We start from the raw sequence: 20,195 nt of genomic DNA, 5'->3' as shown, positions 1-20,195 counted from the left end.
TCTCCATGTATTGGCCAGTTCACTCATGAATATTCATTATACATCTCCAGGTGTTGGGCAGTTCACTCATGAATATTCATTATACATCTCCATGTATTGGCCAGTTCACTCATGAATATTCATTATACATCTCCAGGTGTTGGGCAGTTCCAATTAAGACCACCTGTGAATCGCAGAGTTGGGCACTCCAGAGGCTTTGATTGGTTGGATTGCCAGATGAAAAATTCAGTAGGTTCCCTGTGGAGGTCTCCAATTGGTGCAGGCTGCCATCAGACAGTTTGGCCATTAGAGTGGCGTTGTATAAGACCCCATCTACAAGACTGAAACAAAAAGAGACAAAATAATTGTAATGTTTTAAAGGTGGTCTGCTCTTCTGATTCCTATTTCTATGCTTTTACCCGTTGCAATCGTGTTCGGCAACTTAACGAGGATAACTGGATGTTGATTTGTGAACATAAAAATACTGTGAATATGTAGAGCAGGCTTGTTGAAATGTTGAGATGATATAGAAGTTAATAACCAAAAGTCCCCTTGATCCACTAAATAATCGGCGAAAGTAGTTGAGTCCCGGTCGATTTCAGTCAGTAGTTACTATAAATAAGCAGTCTCCGAAAATCTGCTCCGTGGTAGAAGAACAAAATCTACCTGGCAAGTAGATACACACAAATATGTATTGATACCTTGCCATGCAATACCTCAAATCCCATATAAGATGGCTGGCTTGTGCGTAAAGTGCTCCCTCTCACCAAGGTGACCCCGGATCGATTCCCGGTCGGGGCCATATGTGAGCTGAGTTGTGCGTTGGTTCTCTGCTGTGCCACGAGGGTTTTCCATACCATACGGTTTTCCTCCCTCGGGGAAAAAAATCAAACACTTTCGATCTTTCGCTGTGCTCCGTGGTCATAATGGGTTGATGTGGCTTGCAGCCAAAGGCGCCCTTGCATGCCAGCTTCTCGAACACGTTGTAGCCGCGTCCTTCGCAATTCAGCTCTTAGCTGCGAGTAAGGATGGTTAGCCCCCCCAAATTATTAAAGAACATTCTAGAAATAGAATGTTACCAGTACTTCACCATACCTGGCATTTTTATGTTGATTCGGGACGTTGTAGTCCATCAATTTCAGCATCTTGTCCGTGTGTGGGTTGAACGCTATCATAGCACCAATGTTGCTGTTACACTTTACTTCTAAATCACTGTCATCCTCTTGGTACACAAGAATTAGAAATAACAAACCCTATAAAGATGTATGGAGAAAAAAAATAGCATTTTTATTTTTCAGGAATTCTACGTATGTGGACCAGTTTCAATTACTATCATTATTATTATTATTATTGGTGAATTAAAAATTCAAACAGAGCAGCCCAAGGGCTGAATTGAGTTTAAAAGATATACAACAAGAAATTATAAAATGTAAACATTAAATAGATTATGTTTATGTTTTTTTGTCATTGATGCTAGAACGTTAAATACAGGCAATTCAAATAAGGTGAAACTAATTGTTTACCGCTTCAGCAACTGCTTCCAAACACGACACACGGCTTCCATTTGTCACTGGTTTGATCGGGACTTCTTTAAGCAGCTGACCCGTCTTCAGACACCTTCAAAATAACAGATTTCTTTAAGGCACTGGACAAAATTGGTTATTGTCAAAGACCAGTAATATCACTGGGTGTATCCAAACATATGCATAACTTAAACAAACCTGTGAGAATTTTTAACTCAATTGGTCATCGAAGTTGCGAGAGAATAATGAATGAAAAAACACCCTTGTTACATTACTTTGTGTGCTTCCAGATGCATCATGAAGATTTTTAATATTTGAGTTAGAAATTACCTCTTTCTCAAAAACTACGTTACTTCAAAGGGAGCCATTTCTCACAATGTTTTATACTATCGACAACTCTCCGTTGCTCGTTACCAAGTAAGTTCTTATGACAACAATTATTTTAAGTAATTACCAATCAATAGTTGTCATTGCTGTTCACCAAATATCAGGCTTGGAATTTTGTCTCTGAAGGAGCAGAATGTTACTAAATACTAAAATATATCAATTTTTTTAATTCAAACTAATATTATAGTCCAACCAAGTGTGATGTCTGTGACAACACAGAGTTATAATCTTTCTTTTCACTGCTGTCCGCAATTCTAGTTTTTTTTATACACAAAAATGGCTGACCGTGCAAGGGGTGAATAGACCTCTTTCATGTGACATCACAGGACCCCAAACTGCCCTCAAACAGCAAAGGTGTCAACCAAAACAATATATGGTGTTCTTACCATAAAAGTATGTGACTACTTGATGTGGTTGCCATGACAATCCCGGCAGTTTCTTCAACTTTCAGTAATGATGTCAACTCCCTGCTGGATCCAGTGGCTAATTCGACTAAATGCACGTCCCTGAAAAAAAAAAATGGCTCATACCTTGTGGAAAAAATTGAGCGCTTTGATAAATGCCCTCGAGTGTAATAAAGCACTAATTTAAGTTCTTTGTACTATTCTTAAAATATAAATCGGCAAACTAGACCCCCCCCCCCATAAAAAAAAAACAAGTGTGAAATTAGGGGGGGGGGGTTATCAGTAGGGGAAGTCTGTTCACCTTGATTCTGTGGAAACTTGGACGGAAAACACAGTGGTCTTATTCTTGACATCCTTGACTGCAACAATGAAATCCTGTTCGCTAGTAGGACATAGAAGATAAGGCATCTGAGCGTCCACTGACTGCGGCAGGATCACATCCAATTGCTGAAAGTCCTCCGTCAATGTGTCAAATGTCAATATCCTGCACAGAAACCACACAAAACCACACACCAGTTAGTCAAATCAGGCCATTGCTAATGAAACATCAAAGGTGAGGCACTTGATCATCAAATGACTGGGAGAGGTTCGAATTCAAATCAGATTTTCTGTCAATGTGGTACATGTCAATATCCTACACGAAACAACATGCACACCAGTTTTTGATATTACTACACTGAAGGTATTAGGCACTTAAACATCAAGCGACTGGAATAGGTTCACATTTAACTCATAGATTTAACTTTTGTGTGTACTTTATATATCAATATCATATGAGGAAACACCAATTATTGGTTTTACTACATTGTAGTTGAGGCACTTGGTTGTCAAATGACTGGCATAGGTTCACATCCAACTCATAGATGTTATTAATGTGCTACGTGTCAATATCGCACAAGAAACCACCAGTTATTGCTGTAACTACATTTTACAATGAAGGTGAGGCACTAAACCTTTAAATAATTGGGATAGGTTCACACTTAAATTTTGTTATTGTTTTTCCACAATAGGTTCGCATTAAAGGCACTGGACACTATTGGTAATTACTCAAAAATAATTGTTAGCATAAAAACTGACTTGGTAATAAGCAATCGAGAGCTGTTGATAGTATAAAACATTGTGAAAAACTGCTCCCTCTGAAGTAACAGAGTTTTTGAGAAAGAGTTAATTTCTCATACAATTATTACCAGACTTCAGGCCTGAAGCCTTGTGCAACAAGGGTGTTTATTCTTTCATTATTCTCATGCAACTTCGACGACAAACTGTTTACAGAGCTTAAATTTCATCCATAATCTTAAGAGAGAAGAGATGAAACAAAATATCGAAGATGTGTTTAAGTAGTTCATACCTGACAGCGCAAGAGGCAAATTTCCCGGCGACAACCAGAGTCACTTCGTTCTGTTTACTGCACGACAAAAACTTCAACAAGATGAACTCCTCATCCTAAAAATTTACAAGTACAAACAAAATAATCAAATGAATGGTTTGTCCCTATTTAATATCAACCAAGATCTTCGACACCTTTCTCGGTTTACACCAGGATACTGATCATTATTATTAATAAAAATAATAATAATAGTGGCTTCTTATATAACGCGCATAACCCTCACTCAGTGATGCTCACGGCGCTTTAACAATACAGAATTTTCCTGTATGGAATGTGAGACTACGTTTGAATTATGACACCTACTCCTTTTTTGGAGGAATTTGGAATGTTTGATGTGTCTTTTTTGATAGTTGCGCAAAAAATATTTAATTGCCTGTTGTTTTTTTCTCTGCGGCTTTTTTTCATAAGTGTGCACAAACAGGGCCCAAGTTTATAAAGCTGTTTGACAACAACAAAATTGTGCTTCTGCTTAGCAAAAATTTACGGGGAACCAGTCACAAACAGAATACATTACATGGTAATTTGGCCGGTAACCTGTTTCTACTTAGCAAAATTTGACAGGGAACCAGGCACAAGCAATACACATTACATGGTATCTTGGCTGGTAACCTGTATTTTGCTTAGCAAGATATTCCTTGGCCCTATCGCCTTACCTGAGGTATAACCCAAGCCCGTAGCATCTTCCACTCTTGTGTGCCTCTGTAATACAGCCAGAAAACTAAAGTGCGTTGGTAAACGAGGGCCAGAATACTTGTCTCTTCGTCTAGGTTCACCACACCGCTTGTTATATCCCTGAGGGCGGGTGACTGCTCCCATGGAAGATCAAGCTGAGTAGGATAAATGTTGGATGTACAGTTTTAGTCTTTGCCCTGCATCATTAGATAGTTTCGCAAGCGTGCGGACACAGATACGGATATGATAACCGTATACGTTCACGTCAACCGCGTGTTGGAATTTGTTTCGCAAAATATACAACTGTATGTGTCAAAGCTTTGGGGAGAAAAAATTATTCAAACTATTACCTCAAAGGGAATCCTTTCTACAAAAATAATTCACACTATGTCTTTTATCTCAAAACGACAAATAACCAACTTTTGGCCGGATTGTAAATGAAGATTGTCAGAATTCAATAATAGTCAGTGTACCTTTAAGCACCCAATTGAAGCTAGATTAGGTCCGGTAACCCTCTCGTCTGCCTCATTGTCCTCACTAAGTACCTCCACCTCGCACTGGGACATCGCTTTAGGCTCCTCAGCCCTCCCAAAAGGACTCCCCGTAGCTCCGCCTGCAAAGGGGGACTTTTGTTGGATGTTGCTAGAGACAGCCTGTGGGTGGACTGTCGGCGGTGTAATGCTACCACTGTTTGTTCCCTCATTGACACCACTTGTTGGTTGATCCCCAGCCGATAGGTTACCGGTCTCATTTGATACTGCTTTCAATAGAGTGGAGCAGTCTGTCGAGCCATCCTTCGAACTTGTGGTTTGGTTTGGGTAAACAAACACAGTATGTTGTTGTTGGTTGCTTCTAAAGTTACGATTTGTAGCTTCGAGTGGGGAAGTAACTGAAGGTTGTAAACATGAGCTTCCAGCCCCTCCTTCATCGAGACATGAATCCAATTTTTGGTCTCTGTCGCCCAAATCTTCACCCTCAGCTGCCATTTTTACGTCCTGAAGAGAGGGTGAGACATTTTTAGTCAAGATGACCTGGTCAATATCGTCTCTAGAGCAACTTGGTGACAAACCTGGAGTACATCCAGCGCTCGGGAACGCCAAGCTACAGCTGTCGTGAAACTGGGTCAGCGAGAACTGGCTGTGGAGAACGTTCTTATCGGGAGACTCTACGACAGGGAAACTGTCAGGATGGATCTTTCCACCGATACACGATCTGGCAGGAGACCTTGAATCAAGAGGGGGTTTGACTGAATTAATGTCGTCCAAGGGAAGCAACATTTCAGGTGTGGAGTTTTCAGTGATGTTTTTGTCGCTTTGGTAAGGCTTTTGAATGGGATGATCATGAGCTACTGGGGTTACATCATCCTGAGTTACTGAGACGACATCAGTTACTGAGACTACAACACCCTGAGTTGTTTGTGATAGGCCTAAGACTAATTGCTCATTGAAGTTTTTCTGATGGTGTTCAGCTGGGATGCTTTTGTCAATGACATCGCTTTTGTATGTGTTGGCGTTAACTTTCTCCCTTTCCAATGGTAGGGATGAACGGAAGTTCTTATTGCCGTCTTCACAAGTATATGTTGCTACTTCACCAGCTTCTGGTAGAGTTTTCAATTTGGCTTCCTTCAAGGTACCAAAGTGATCGTCAGGCAGAGCAAAATCTGAACATGGCAACCTGAGATTTCTCAGAGAGGGGAAAATACTTCCTGGATTGAGTTCATGTTGGGATACTGTTCTCTGGTGATCTTCAGTATCAGGGTTTAATCTTAAATCAAGAGTTGATACATCTGTTGTATATCCTGAACAGAGGTCCGGAGTGTTGCTGGATGATTGAGGTTCTCGCATGGAGGCGGTAGGGCCAGAGTTTGATGATTTACTATCCTCATGGTTGGGTGTGAAAGTGATCTGAGCATCAGTGCTGTTCTTCGATAAAGATGCTCTTGAACTTCCTTTCAAAATGACTCTCCGTCTCTGAAGCTTTCTGGGTTTTGTTTGCCGGGACAGTTTCACCTGATCGTTGTCCCGTATGTTTACTGCAGGACAATCCTGAGGTCCTGGCAAAGAGGTCTTCAGGAGAGACTCTGAAAGTTGAGATCTCGAGGAATCCGAGTCCGACACTGGGGGAAAGTTGGAAGCGCCTGTTAGATTCTTGCAAGGTTCAATTTGACATTGGCTTAATTCCAGTTGATTTCTGCTCACTTCAGATTGATTCACACAAGCTGCTTTTACCGTGGTCGCTTGAGGTACTGAATCTTTAGATCTAGTAGAATCTGTTAGAGAGTCTATTTGCTCCGTCGTTCTCAGTTGAGTATCCATGTTCCTTTGTGAATCATTTCTGTCCATGTATCTTTGGGAGTTCGAGTGACTCTGACACTGAGAGCTCTGACTGGAGCTCATGCTTCTAGTACGTCTGACGTAATACTCCACCGGATACATCAGCCCCTCGATCCAGGTATGACTACCCTCTTCTGTGCTCTGGGATTTCACTACCTCTTTCATGCTGATGTCAGATGCAGTCAGCTCACGTGGTTTCCTGGAACTTTTCAGACTGCGTCGACCGGCTCTCCTTTTTTTAATCCCAACTTGAGGTGGCTTTAGGGCGGTCTCAGTGGTCTCTATTTTCTCATTCATTTTGTTTGTGTTGTTGTTGCTGTTGTTTTTGCTTGGGTTGTGAGTGGCTTCTTGAAGTGGTGAAATGCTGGAAGACTTTGTGGTGTCGTTGTCAAATTTATTAGAAGGTAGGTCAAGATCCAGCTTGCCCTCCGCTTTGATTCTTGAATTGTTCTGAGGATGCGACACAGCAAGAGTTACTGGAGTGACATCCCTCTCAGGGCAACCTTCTCCTACAGATTCTGTAAATTGTGATTCTGGGACAACGAGAACCACATTCTGGTTGGACCTAACTCTGTCCTCTCTCCTGGTGTGGGTGCTTACTTTAAAGTCCCCCAAGGTGTCGTTTACCAATAATGCCTTTAAAACAGTTGACACCTTAATGTCATTCGACTTATCTGGAATGGATGAATTCACTAGCTCAGGAAGAGAAGATCTCTTGCTCCTGGATTCAAGTTGCTCCTCCTGCTTCTTTATCGCCGTATCTCCAAGATGGCTTTCTTTCTTCTCTACCTCACCATTGTCAGGAGAGTCTCTCTCAGATGGAGTCTCCTTGGGAATAATGAAAGAAACGCTCCTCCTCTGTCTTTGGCGACGTTTTGTGGCCACCACAGACTTGAACTCTCTCTCTTCAAGACTTTCATCTCGTCCATCTCTTGCCTTCTCATCTTGCAATGGTTCATCAGTTGTGGGCTTAGTTCTTCTACTGAATGTATGCGTACATGAGGGGGACGCTGAACTGAGTTGCACCTGCTCGGCCAATTTCCTCTGGACGTGAGAACGGGCTCTCTTTGCTTTCTCTGATTTCTGTAACAAATGAAAAGACCAGATTGTAAAAAAAAATTGTGTTTTTTTATATAATATTGATAACGTCAATAGATGATGATGAGATAACAAGTCTATTAAACCTTATGAATAATCTTTTAACCACTAAATGCTGGATGCTGTGTTAAGATACATAAGGATTCATGATTGGAGACTTTGTAAAGATGCATTCCTGTGCTGGATGAGTTTTAACAGCAGATGGTTTGTTGACTCGCTAGGCAAGTTCATTGTGAGCCTTCACCACAATTATAAAAAGGGTGTCCTGTTTCATGGCATCGACTACAAACAGGGACAATAGGCACTGGAATCACAGGCTATCTACCCTTTACTTGGGATACTTGTGTTACTAGGGACTTTCGTTCATTTATCTGACATACTAAGATTCGAATCGATCTAATGGCTGCCAAGATTGCTCACATTGTTCTCAGCACTGGAATCATTTTGTTTTTTTGAACAGGTATTGTTCTTCTAGTTCACTTTTGAGCAATCCCTAGGCTGCTGGTTTTTCTTTTAACTTTGTCCCAATTTTCCTCTGTATTTCTTTGTCTGATTCTCAACAAAAATAACACCATGGGGGGTACCATTGGCGTGAAAAGCAAGATGGAACCAGTTTAGAGAGCTGTCTTGCTGTGTATTCTTCAACCACGGAGTAGATTTTTTGGATTATTTGGGAGACTCAGTTCTGAAAAGAACTGTCCTGCTTATTAACTATTACCTGGGCGTATGGTAAAGAAATAGGCTGGGACTACTACTTTAGCTTATAGGATCGTTATGAACTGCACTAACAAGGAGTGAGTTCTTAATTGTTATCAACGTTTTCACTAGCTTGCTCCAGACATTATCAGGTTATGTATCTTGTTCTTCATGACAAACCTCCACACTGCGTAAAGTCCTCTCATAATCCTTCTTCATACTGGCTAGCTTCCTCCGAAGCTGAAACAAAAGCAAATAAAGGCACAAATAAATCTCCCAGTTAAAAGATCGCATGCCTCCCGTATGCAAAAAAGACAATGGTTCACACTTCACTAACTTTGGGAGGTAAATTCTATGGGCATTTAAACAAGGAAACAATATTACTAGCATTTAATCACAATCTCACTGTACTGTGAGATTGTATTTATGCCAGTATTTACTAGTAGCAAAAGACAATTGTATATTTTAGATAAAGTTGAATTTAATGAAAGAATTATGCTTTTGAGGATGTTGGAGTGCCCCTGATGGAGTTAAGCAAAATATGATGGCACTAACTGGGTGCTGTACACCTCTTTTGAAATTTGACAGTCAGCAACACTAACTAGCTACTAGTATAATCGTCAGAGACAACGTTTCAAAAAAAAAGGAGTACAATGAAACTTGACAGAGATTTCTCTGCCTCATTGTCAATATCTTTTCAAAGACCTATGAGGTTTGTTCTGCTATCGTCTCCATGAAAGAAGAATGAACCTCATAGTTCTGCGAGTCAGTCAATATCATACCTCCTGTTTTTCAGCTGATTTATCTGCCATGATGCTAGATAGTGGTCAGGCAGAGTAGCTTTGTAGGCATTAACACTCATTAATATTTGAACAAACTGGAAACAATTAAAAAGGGGGAAAGAAAGAAGAAACAGATTGGGATTAATCTAAAAATATATTTTAAGTAAGACATGGTCATGTCTACATATAGTTGGCTTCACATTCTACATTCCTTTTAACAACTATAGTTAAACATTTATTTATTAAATGCACGAAACAAGCTTGGAACAGGTGCTGGCCCGTAACGTAAGCCATTCCTTTACTAATTTATTTCAGTCATGTCATGACAATACAAAATAACAATGTCATTGATTGTCAGTGAAGCCTTTCTTCCACTGGAATTGAGTGAAAATTCCAGCCTGCAAAAATATGAATTTATGACAGAGTCAGCAACGCATTCTACAATACAATGGAAACAACACAAAACATTTTTATATATCATTGAATCAATGATATGAAGGAAAACTACTTCTTGTCTTATACAAACTATTATTATCAAAATTATAGTTTCTAGAGTAGAAGTAAAGGACAACCAGATTAGTACTTTATACTTGGTGGGAGGTACCTACTCCTAGTCCAAGAACTATGAGGTTCATTCCGCTAGCATCTCCATGCGCGGAAACGCTAGCGGAACAGGTTAGAGTAGGGAGGGATCAAATTTACCTTTTTACTAGCTAGTAGTAGTAAAACTAAAAGTAGAACTGTTGTCTGGACTGAGGTGAGAGGGCAAGGATCGAGTAAGGACGGTAGGGACTGAAAATTGAACCGGGTGTCCACAGAAGACAGACGTCTGTACCATACATAACACACACAGACACACACACACACAATTCACAATCACAGACCATGGTAAGACACAGCAGAGCCAGAGCTCGAAAGACGGAAGGCAGTTAGTTAGTAAATAGCAGAAACTAAGTGGCAACCACTGCTGATACTTTTTCTTGATAGTGATACAGCAGTGTCACTGTCAGTGGCACTGTGACTGTCTGACTGAGCCAACCCGTGGCCAACCTGACAGCCCACTATTTCTTCTTCAAAATATCTTAAATCTTCATTGAACGAACTTACAGAACATTAATTACATAACAAACACTCCAAATTGTTACAAAGTATCAAAATCGTGAAAAAGAAACACCAAAACTTACCGTCTGCTTCCTGACATTGAATCAGCCGCCATTACAATTAGTGTAGCGCCCTCTATTGTTAAAACCCTCAAGAGAAAATCCGAGACTCGCGCTAGTCTCTTCTTGGTTTTCCCGGCGAACTTATCCTACAGTAGTCATTGATTTAGTAATTATAGTCATCCCAAATTGTTTTGTGATATGTAGCCACATAATAATATGTTGGGAATTAGAATCTAACTTTTAAGAAAAAAAGATAACAAATAATAACTGGTCTTTCGAGGGATCTGTGACAACTTTTTTGTAACTTCACTTCAACAAAATAAGAGAAACAGAAACACACTTTTGTCATCAACGGAACTACTTTATTTCATCTGGGTCAATGTTCCCACAAAGAAAACCTTCTGTAAGATATCTTTGTAAATTTCAAACAATTATCTCAATAATAGGATAGGTTTCTGTGTGCCGCCACCACATTTTTACTCATTTTTACAAAAAGGGATACCTCATTGAGCTAAATTAGATACTATATTATTTCATATCGAATGAAAAAGTGGTGGCGCCAAATACAGAAAATTTTGCCAATAATATCCTATAAGGTTGGAGAAAATAAATGCTTTACTTTTTGAGAAAACATTAAAACAAAATAAATTCTCGATATCGAGAATTACAGATTTATTTTTAACACATGTCATGACACGGCGAAACGTGCAGAAACAAGGGGTGGGTTTTCCCGTTATTTTCTCCCGACTCCGATGACCAATTGAGCCTAAATTTTCACAGGTTTGTTATTTTATATATAAGTTGTGATACACGAAGTGTGGACCTTGGACAATACTGTTTTCCGAAAGTGTCCAATGGCTTTAAAAGCCCTGTGAGATTGAGAATCAACTGTTCACACATGTATACATAACTTACACGGTATAATGAATGTAATTGTTGAACAACTTCCCTTAACATATTTTTGTCTGAAAAGCTACAGTTTTTAAGAAATGATGAAAACAATCAATTGTGATCTCAGGAAATCCAATATTTGAAAGTGAAACCACACATGTTTTTTATTTGCTGTTTTCTCCTCTCACGACACTCTGATGACTGATTGAGCTAAAACTTTCACAAGTTTTTGATTGATTTATGTTGAGTTATACAAAGTGTGGATACTGCAAAAGCATTGTCATTTTGAAGCACGCTATCAAAAACACAAGTGTTTCTAGTATTTAAAAACCTTGAGGTTGGGGCCTATTTTTTTATCGATAACTATGATCAATTCAGAAGTGTACAAATATCAAAATTACATTTAAATGATAAGCAAACACATTACATTCCTGTTGCGTTGTATTTTCAGGTGAGCAGTTACCATGGTCAAGTGGTTAGATTACAGGCAATCACAAGGTTGTCGGTTTGAATCCCCAAGCTTATTGCTGACTTCACAATGACTAGAATAAATATGGTTGTCTAGTTACTGAATCACAATCATAGACGTTACTGAATCATAATCTAGATGTTAAACCAGTGTTTGTATGAGAGAGATTGGCTGTTGCTAGCTTGGCGTTTATATGAGTTTGCCGAGTTCCCTTCAAGATTTTATCTTCTACCCTTGCCCCTGTGAGACACCTTGAGCTTCTTGCGTATTCCAATCGCATCCTCCGTGTCGTCATCGCCGCCCCGACCACGCCCTTTCTTCTTGTCGTCACTATCTTTCATTTCCTGAAGAAAAGAAAACATAAGATGGAGGTTTGCGGTAAAACCAAAAGCATAGAACATTCGGGTGTTTCAACAGTAAGCTCCAATTGACATCAGGATATTGCTGGATTCAACCACTCTCTTAATAATAAATAAAAATGTAGTGTTCGGCTTCCGGGAGAAATTAAAATAAACAAAAAAATGCATTGCAGATGCTTCGTTCTCAATTTATTTAATGAATTTTCAAAATCGCAAAAAATTGCAAAAAAACAACATGGTGCCGTCATCATGAAGTCACTACAAATTTAGGCAGTTCATGTCAAAGCATTTACGTTGTGCCTTTCCTATATCGGGACCTAATCTGACAGAAACTCACAATTTTCGTAAAGTGTAGAGCATAAAAGGAAACCTTATTACAAAGCATTTACATTGTGCATATTATTGGGACCTATACAAATCTGACAGAAGCTGAAATTTGTGCAAAGTGTATAGCCTTACAGTAACCTTGTTACAAATCATTTACGTTGTGTCATTCCTGTATCGGGACCTAATCTGACAGAAACTCACCATTTTGGCGATGCGCTGAGCTTCCATGACTCTCTCCATTAGTAACATGACTTCTTGTTCCTCCGTTGGAAACAATGGGAGCTTCTTATCGATGAGCTGTTCAATGCGTTGATACAACTCCACATCGTACCTAAGGGGTGGGGACAGGAACAAGACAGCAATGAGTTCAGTCAAACTGGGAACAACAGAGCTTCTTAAAGACACTGGACACCTTTGGTAATTGTCAAAGACCAGTCTTCTCACTTAGTGTATCTCAACATATGCATAAAATAGCAAATCTGTGATAATTTGAACTAAATTGGTCGTCAAAGTTGCGAGATAATAATGGGAGAAAAAACACACACTTGTCACACGAAGTTGTGTGCTTTTAGATATTTGAATTCGGACCCTCAAAATCTAATATTTTACTGAGGTCTCGAAATCAAATTCAAATACTTTAGTGGAAAATCACTTCTTGCTTGAAAACTATGTTACTTCAGAGGGAGTCGTTTCTCACAATATTTTATACTATCAACAGCTCTCCATTGCTTGTTACCAAGTAAGTTTTTATGCTAACAATTATTTCGAGTAATTACCAATAGTGTCCAGTGCCTTTATTGCATAATTTGATAATCAGCTCTATGAAATTGGGCCCAGAGATTGAGTTCAGTGCTAATATTTGTCGGCCACAACACGCCATTAGATTCTCATTTGCTACTTACTGAGTTACAAATGTGATAGATCGTCCAGCTCTGCCCGCTCTGGCTGTTCTACCGACCCTGTGGATGTAGTCCTGACAAAGAAAAAAACAATTTTGAAAAGATTGGGGGAAAAAAAACCATATTAAATAAAACATTTGACAAGATTTTCTCTATCTAGATAGTTCCCAGTAGATGCCCAAACTTTTAACGAAGTCGCGTCGTTCATTAAACAATCATTCAATGAGTTTTGTGAAATCTGTGCATGCCGCACGTCATTCTCACGCATAACGCATTGCTCGTAGAGATGGCCGATTTTCGCATATTGCAACCAATCTATATGACAAACCCCTTCATGTTTTGGGTTATATTGGTGCATTGTGTAGAGTAATTAGGCTTACCTTAGAATGTGTAGGGATGTCAAAATTGATGACAACATCAACGTGGGGAATGTCTAGACCTCTGTAAACAGTAAAACAAGAAGGCAACATTAAACCCATTTGCTACAGTGCTGACCAACACTTTAATCACACCATCCAACTGCGTTGGCTGTGTATGCTGGCACAACCGTTTACGGAATAAATGTATACAATAACAAACAACAATAACACAGCATTTTTAAATCGCACTTTATCTGTATAACATTCAAAGGCACTGGTCAAGAACAAGAAGTAAATTTCACTCGATATCTTTATAGGCTAATCTGAAGAGATGGGTTTTGAGAGAGTGTTGGAATCGTGAGATGTCTTGTGTGTCCTTGAGATGTTGAGGCAGAGAGTTCCAGAGGCGGGGTGAAATGTTACTAAATGCCTGTCCCGAAAGCTGGATAAACGGGTCAGAGGAACATAGAGCATGCTGCCCGATGACCTCAGACCCAGCCTGACACTACGGGGCTGAAGCATGCTCTGTATGTAGGTAGGGGCTAGTCCATGGAGAGCCTTGAATCAACACAAGTGTGTAATCTTTCTAATGTTTAAAGTGCTTACCTGCTTGCTACATCCGTTGCAATCAAAATAGATCTACTCTTTCCTTTAAACTTGTTCAGCGTTCCCAATCTCTTGGACTGTTGATAAAAAGACAAACATTGGAAGCTTGATTAGAATTTTACAAAGGCCATGGAGGCAAAGTGTTGTGTTGCTCTAGTGTTGGCCTTGGTGCCCTTTGAGATTTCTTTTCCAGGCGCTCTGAAGGCTATTTCAATCACATTATAAACCTCTACCCTCGCAGGTACCCATACACCTGGGTGAAAAGAAGCATCTATAGTGAAGCATCTTGCTGAAGGACAAAACAAGTGTCTTGACCCTGATTCAAACCCAAACAACGGTGACTAAACCGCAGAACAGAGAGAACATAGAAAGTTGTTTTCTCCCTTTGATTCTGGTCTTGTAAATAAACATTTCTAGACCAGGAAAAATTGGGAGCTACAAGTCCTACAGTCTCATTAATTTTTTTTCTCCCCAAATGCAAGTCCTGAAATGGGGCGGCTTTTACCTGTGACATCTGTCCATGTAGAGGAATAGCCGTCATACCAAGGTTGCGCAACATCACCGCCACTCGCTGCGTGTTATTACATGTACTACAGAATACCATGAAGTTGTTACCAGCTAACTCATTTAGGATGTACACGAGATAACAGTCCTACAAATATATAACAAGAAGACAAATGTTAGAGTAGGAATTCATAACAAAATATCTAGCTGTTATTAATTAAGGGTAGTGGGGTTGGTGTAGTGGTATTAGTCCTTGCCTTTCACCTCTAGGACCTTGGTTCGAATCCCGCAGGAAGCACTATGCTGATTGGGTTTTCAGTCTCTACCTGACTGCATTGGTTCCCTTGATTAATTCTAAGGATTTTTTTTCTCCCACATCTAAAACTAAAACTTCCTCTTGTGTCTTCTCTCAATTGGGTTCTTGGCCTAGGAGATTGTTTAAGTTCACTTTTGTTAATAAATAAAATTTTAAAAAACAAATGATTCAAGGCAAGACGATTTCTTGAAACTTACTTTGTATTTTGCCGGAATGAAGACGTAGAACTGTTGCAGTTTTTCTACCGTGTCGTATTTGCTGGATACCTCTACTTTGACGGGTTCCTTCAGCGATGCTCTTTGTAATTTAGCAACCTGTGAAATCATTTGACAGAAGTTAACAATGCGAATAAAACTGAGTTTTTATGGAATAAGAAAGGCAGGAAAAGCTGCATTAAGTCAGTTTCCCTTGTGGTTTATTACTTGATATTTGAACTTAAAAAGTCGCATGTGATCCCAGGCTACACGGCAGTTAATGGATGCATGGCTTCTGACTGATACCCCGAGCCAAAGATATTGTTTACCTTCCAACAACAATAGAACAATAATATTGAGTTTTGTTTTAAGTTGATCTTTAGTGGTGAATCTTTAAAAAAAAAAGGGAAGTGAACCTTTTTAGTCATGGTGGCTGAGTAAAGGTACGTATGTCTCTCTTTGGGGATGACTTTCAAGATTTTATCCAGCTCTGCTTCAAAATCCATGTTCAGGATTCGATCCGCCTCATCCATCACCTTCAGATACAAACAAAATGAAGATGTTAAGCAATATCAATATATATTTGGTTTGCGGTAACACCATGTGTGTATCTACTTGCCAGGTAGAGTTTGTTGATTAGAGAATTTCTATAATCTACTACCGCGGAGTTATTAACTGACTACCACGGAGTGAGTTAATGAATTGGTCTCAACATTTCGACTAGCTTGCTCTAGTCATCATCAGGAGACTGAAGAGATAAGAGAGAAGTGGGTCTGTTTATAGGGGTCGGAGGTTTCAGTGTAGAGTCAATCACCGCTCTGATTGGTTCTCCTTAAAGGAGACGTGTGGTTGGTTGGCTCAGGGCTATCGTGTGGGTTGCCCATATCATTTATTAAAAAAACATTTATCACTAAAATTGATCCGTTATCTCAGCCTGCCATGTGAGACAGTATATATTTTCCTAGTATCTGTGACAAACTCACCAGGTATTTCAAAGCACGGAGACTGAAACCTTTAGTGTTTTCCAAGTGGTCCACAAGTCGTCCAGGTGTGGCTATAAATGACATTAAAGACAACCAGTTTTTGGCAACAAAGGATAAACGACGAGTGAGAATAAAAAACTGTAGATTTATAAAAACCCATTCGGCTTTAAAGAGTAGTTGGGGAGAATTGACATAATGGGCCAAGGAAGAGCTGGGGAAATAACATCATTGCTAACACAAACAGAACCTTCTACCAGGGGTCACTTTCATAGAGCTGCTTAAGCACAAAAAGTAGCTAAGCACAACAAAGTCATGCTAATTAGAACAAGGTTACTGGCCAAAATACCATGCCACATGTATAATTTGCAACTTGTATACTGCTCATTTTAGCTTTTTTTTGTGTTCGAAATTAGGATGTTATGTTAACATAGGAAACGTTGGCAAATTTCATATCCGGACATGACCTTTACTTTGACCTCTTTATGTGAATGGATGTAGAGGTCAAGTCGTTTGTGGCTGCTATGGTCTCTAAAGGGTTAAACAGTTTTGTTTAAGAACCAAAACATAATATACATACCGACTACGATGTGAGGTTTCTTGGCTAATTGTAGTGCTTGCGTCATCATATCGATCCCACCAATAACAACAGCTGGAAATAAAATAATAACAACCAATTAAGTAGGATTTCAAACTTGTATATTATTACGTTAACCAGGTTTAATTTCATTTACGTCAATTGACCCCTATGGTTGACACTAATTTGTGCTTTAAACTGCTCCGATAAAAAAAACGAGGTCAACCTGGTAGCAATCTAAGTAATCTTAACTAATGTTAAGGAGGTTTAATTTCACTTACCACAATTGACCCCTATACTTGACCCTAGCGCTTCAAACTGCTCAGATATCTGGTAGGCCAGCTCTCTCGTTGGTGTCAATACAAGAGCAAAGAGTCTCTGTGGTCGGTCCAGCAATGCCTGTAAAATAGGAATCGCAAACGCTCCAGTCTTGCCTGAACCTGTCTCGGCTAAGCCAATGATATCCCGTCCTGCAAAATTCAGAAAATATTATTTCATCTCTTCATCTAGAATCAATCCGAGAAGTGTACATTTCAAGGGAGTCCTTGCAGGGGTGGAAATAAAGTGTATTTTCACGGTAGTCGGCAGGGCTAGTAACCCAGAATTTTGTAGTAGCCCTGATGAGATTTTGGTAGCCCCACAAACAACAGTATGTCTTGGATCATGGCACAAATTGGTCACCAAAATTAATTCATTTTACAATTGCATCAGCACAGCTCATTATTGTTTGTCAATGTTTAAAAAAGGGGTAGCATGGCTGTAAATCTGGTACAGTAGTCCCCGGCTAGCGGGCTAGTGGCAATTTCAACATAGGATTATCCCAACACTCACACCAAAGTCGAGGGCGCCATGATGGTTGACAACCTGTTTCACAAGTGTTGTCAATCCCCAGAATAAACATCAATAAAATGTTCAAGGGCCTTTCCCTGGTTTGGTATTCATCACCTCTGCTATTAACCCTCCCATCTCTTTACACACTCGCAGACGTTAATGCTCAGGTAAAACTTTAGGGTTAGATTTAATAGACTCTGCAGAAAATGCAAGATAATGGTTCCTTCTTGAGACATGTGCACAGGTTTTCCACATAAAATTAGAGAATTAGGACAAAACCTTTTTAAAACAAACCTTGAAAGCTGAGCGGGAGAGCTTCTCGCTGGATCTTGGTCGGAGTTTTCCATTTCAGACGCTCACATGCCTCGCACAATACATCAACGACACCCTAGTTGAAGACATGTAAATCAAAACTTAGGCATATTTTGCACAAGGGAAAGGAGCTCCTATATATCTATCTATCTATCTTCCAATAAGTACATCCCTCTGGAGGAGTATAGTCGTACTGTGGTGCAAAAGTGCTTGGCCACGGGAACAAATATCAAAAAAATGTGCTACAGACTGAGGTCAAGATGCAAGTAAAACGATGTTTGTGTGGTAGACTATCGGGGGGTGAGTGGGTTCAGGCGACTCCGGAAAACCTCCAGAGACTGAGCTGAAACCACGGTGGCTGGTAGGGTGTTCCAGATGCAGATGACACTTGGGAAGAAACTATGCTGGTATGTGAGTATTGTACAATGCTGTGAATTGTAGATGGTGGCCTCTAGTCTGATTTTATGAAGATGGGTGTAAATAGGGTGGTGCAGCTGGGATGGCAACAAGACCGTGCACAATCCTATACAGCATGATGACTTTGCTTTTGGCCCGGCGTTCATGAAGCGATTGCCATTGGAGGTTATTCAGCATCTGTGTGACAATGTTCCTTTGGTCGTAGTCAGCCATCACAAATCTTGCAGCACGCCGCTGAACCATTTCTATCTAGTGGAGATCAGATCTTGGGTGTGTGGGTCCCATACCGATGACGAGTACTCGTCTTGTAGGCCAGTTCCTTGATCTTTTGAGGGCATTTTCTGAGGTTGCGACGAAGAAAGCCAAGGGTGCTGTTGCTCTTGTTGCTAGGCTAGGCTAGAGTCCTAAATTCCCTGCAAACCTAGGAAATACTCTTTACGTAAGTAATAAGTGCAGAATTCCCTGCTTTTCCGTCATCGTCAGTTAAGCGCTGATTCGTCAGTGCTTACGAAGTTCGGTTACGCATGTTTTGGTTAGCAGAGCAATGATTTGTTGGTCCCTGCCACTAGTTCGTGGCGATCATCGTGACCAACTGAGTGGTGTAGCTGAGTGATAGTTGCACTAACGTAACCATCCCCCTCTCGATGGCGAGTCGGTCGGGAGGAGGGTTACGTTACTTTATAAAAAATATATTATAAATATAATAAAAGTTATATATCGCAACAGACTACAGACTAGGCATGCTACATGTGCTAGGTCAGGTAGTACTGTTTAGTGTTTGTAGAACTGTAGTTACACAGCACTTACGTTAACTATGGATAGTTATGTTAATTATTAACCCTTTAAAAAAGACAAACAATACTAAAAATTGTAAATTTGTAGATTGTTTATAAATTCAGAATTGAATGAACAGAAAACTAGAATAGAAGAATCGTCAAAATTTGTAATTAATTTTTTTAAACAATCACAATCATGACATTAACATGTTGAACAGAAATATACTGATGATGATACTATTAACATTATTTAATCTCCTACCAAAGACGCAAATGTTGTTGTTTCTTCCTCGCTTTTTTCTGTTGTATCTTCTGTCACCGTTGTGGTTTTCTGTTCACTCGTGGAAGCTGCCATTTTGGATTGTTCACTGGTATTGCGCAACATGCTACACACTGTGTTGTGTACAATGTTTGGTCAGGAAACCAGCAGCATGCGAATTGGTAGACTTGTCTAAGTCGTTGCACCAAAGTAATCGTTTGTGTCATGTCAGAGTTTTTAAAATAGCGTCCTCTTGTGTGATTAAAAAAAAAGTTGTTGATTTTACAACCATAAGAGCTTTCAAATAATTATAGCTCAATGTTTACAACACATGTGTATTGTACGTAGCAGTAGCAAGTAGGATAATAAGGCCAATTGTAGAATCCTACCATACATGAGTTTTGCCTAATGATAAAAACAAAAAATAGTTCCTTTATTTCATAATATTTTCAGCGGGGTGCAAAACTTCCTTGCCATCAACACTTTGCTACCTCCTATTAAAAGCTACAAGGGCGCCATCTATGACAAGCTGCATGCACCAAGCTGCATGCTACCAATGGCAACCATGTTGACTGAAGGGTCGGGGCGCAGGGGGAGGGGGATGAAATCTGCCCAACAAATTTTTCATTTTTCTTCCGCCTGACTGGTGACAGAACATAAACACTAGCCTGTCTAAACCTGTATTATGGCACTCT

General features: G+C 39.8%; 2 protein-coding genes across 2 annotated transcripts; both read right to left on the bottom strand.

Moving 5' to 3' along the window:
• Positions 1 to 31: 31 nt before the first annotated feature.
• On the bottom strand, positions 32 to 10,475 carry LOC139944203 (uncharacterized). Its single transcript, XM_071941169.1, has 11 exons — positions 10,446 to 10,475; positions 9,262 to 9,356; positions 8,660 to 8,719; positions 4,826 to 7,768; positions 4,334 to 4,507; positions 3,642 to 3,736; positions 2,595 to 2,777; positions 2,276 to 2,395; positions 1,503 to 1,596; positions 1,075 to 1,232; positions 32 to 320 (listed from the first exon to the last, which is right to left on the bottom strand). The coding sequence occupies exons 2-11, from the start codon at positions 9,289 to 9,291 to the stop codon at positions 110 to 112; spliced, it is 4,068 nt and encodes a 1,355-aa protein (XP_071797270.1). The 5' UTR covers positions 9,292 to 9,356; positions 10,446 to 10,475; the 3' UTR covers positions 32 to 109.
• Positions 10,476 to 10,782: 307 nt separating this feature from the next.
• Positions 10,783 to 19,626, bottom strand: LOC139943921 (probable ATP-dependent RNA helicase DDX47). The gene is made up of 13 exons (XM_071940813.1): positions 19,504 to 19,626; positions 18,031 to 18,124; positions 17,187 to 17,375; positions 16,909 to 16,980; positions 16,332 to 16,402; positions 15,765 to 15,884; positions 15,352 to 15,468; positions 14,840 to 14,986; positions 14,335 to 14,411; positions 13,750 to 13,810; positions 13,373 to 13,443; positions 12,672 to 12,801; positions 10,783 to 12,128 (listed from the first exon to the last, which is right to left on the bottom strand). Exons 1-13 carry the CDS (start codon positions 19,624 to 19,626, stop codon positions 12,006 to 12,008), a joined length of 1,395 nt encoding a protein of 464 aa, XP_071796914.1. The 3' UTR covers positions 10,783 to 12,005.
• Between the last annotated feature and the right edge of the window lie 569 nt (positions 19,627 to 20,195).

This window comes from Asterias amurensis, chromosome 11 (genome assembly GCF_032118995.1).
Source record: "Asterias amurensis chromosome 11, ASM3211899v1".
NCBI lineage: Eukaryota > Metazoa > Echinodermata > Asteroidea > Forcipulatida > Asteriidae > Asterias > Asterias amurensis.
This window is presented reverse-complemented; position numbering and strand designations above follow the sequence as displayed.

What these genes read in the sequence shown, in the direction of transcription:
- LOC139944203 (XM_071941169.1), bottom strand. Translation starts at nt 9,291, where the DNA reads ATGGCAGATAAATCAGCTGAAAAACAGGAG. An exon ending in AATCAGCTGAAAAACAGGAG is followed by an intron (nt 8,720 to 9,261) that starts GTATGATATTGA and finishes CTTTTGTTTCAG; the next exon opens with CTTCGGAGGAAGCTAGCCAG. An exon ending in TGGAAGCAGTTGCTGAAGCG is followed by an intron (nt 1,233 to 1,502) that starts GTAAACAATTAG and finishes ACATCTTTATAG; the next exon opens with GGTTTGTTATTTCTAATTCT.
- LOC139943921 (XM_071940813.1), bottom strand. Translation starts at nt 19,626, where the DNA reads ATGTTGCGCAATACCAGTGAACAATCCAAAATGGCAGCTTCCACGAGT. An exon ending in CAACAACATTTGCGTCTTTG is followed by an intron (nt 18,125 to 19,503) that starts GTAGGAGATTAA and finishes GTCTTCAACTAG; the next exon opens with GGTGTCGTTGATGTATTGTG. An exon ending in CTCAGCGCATCGCCAAAATG is followed by an intron (nt 12,129 to 12,671) that starts GTGAGTTTCTGT and finishes TCTTTTCTTCAG; the next exon opens with GAAATGAAAGATAGTGACGA.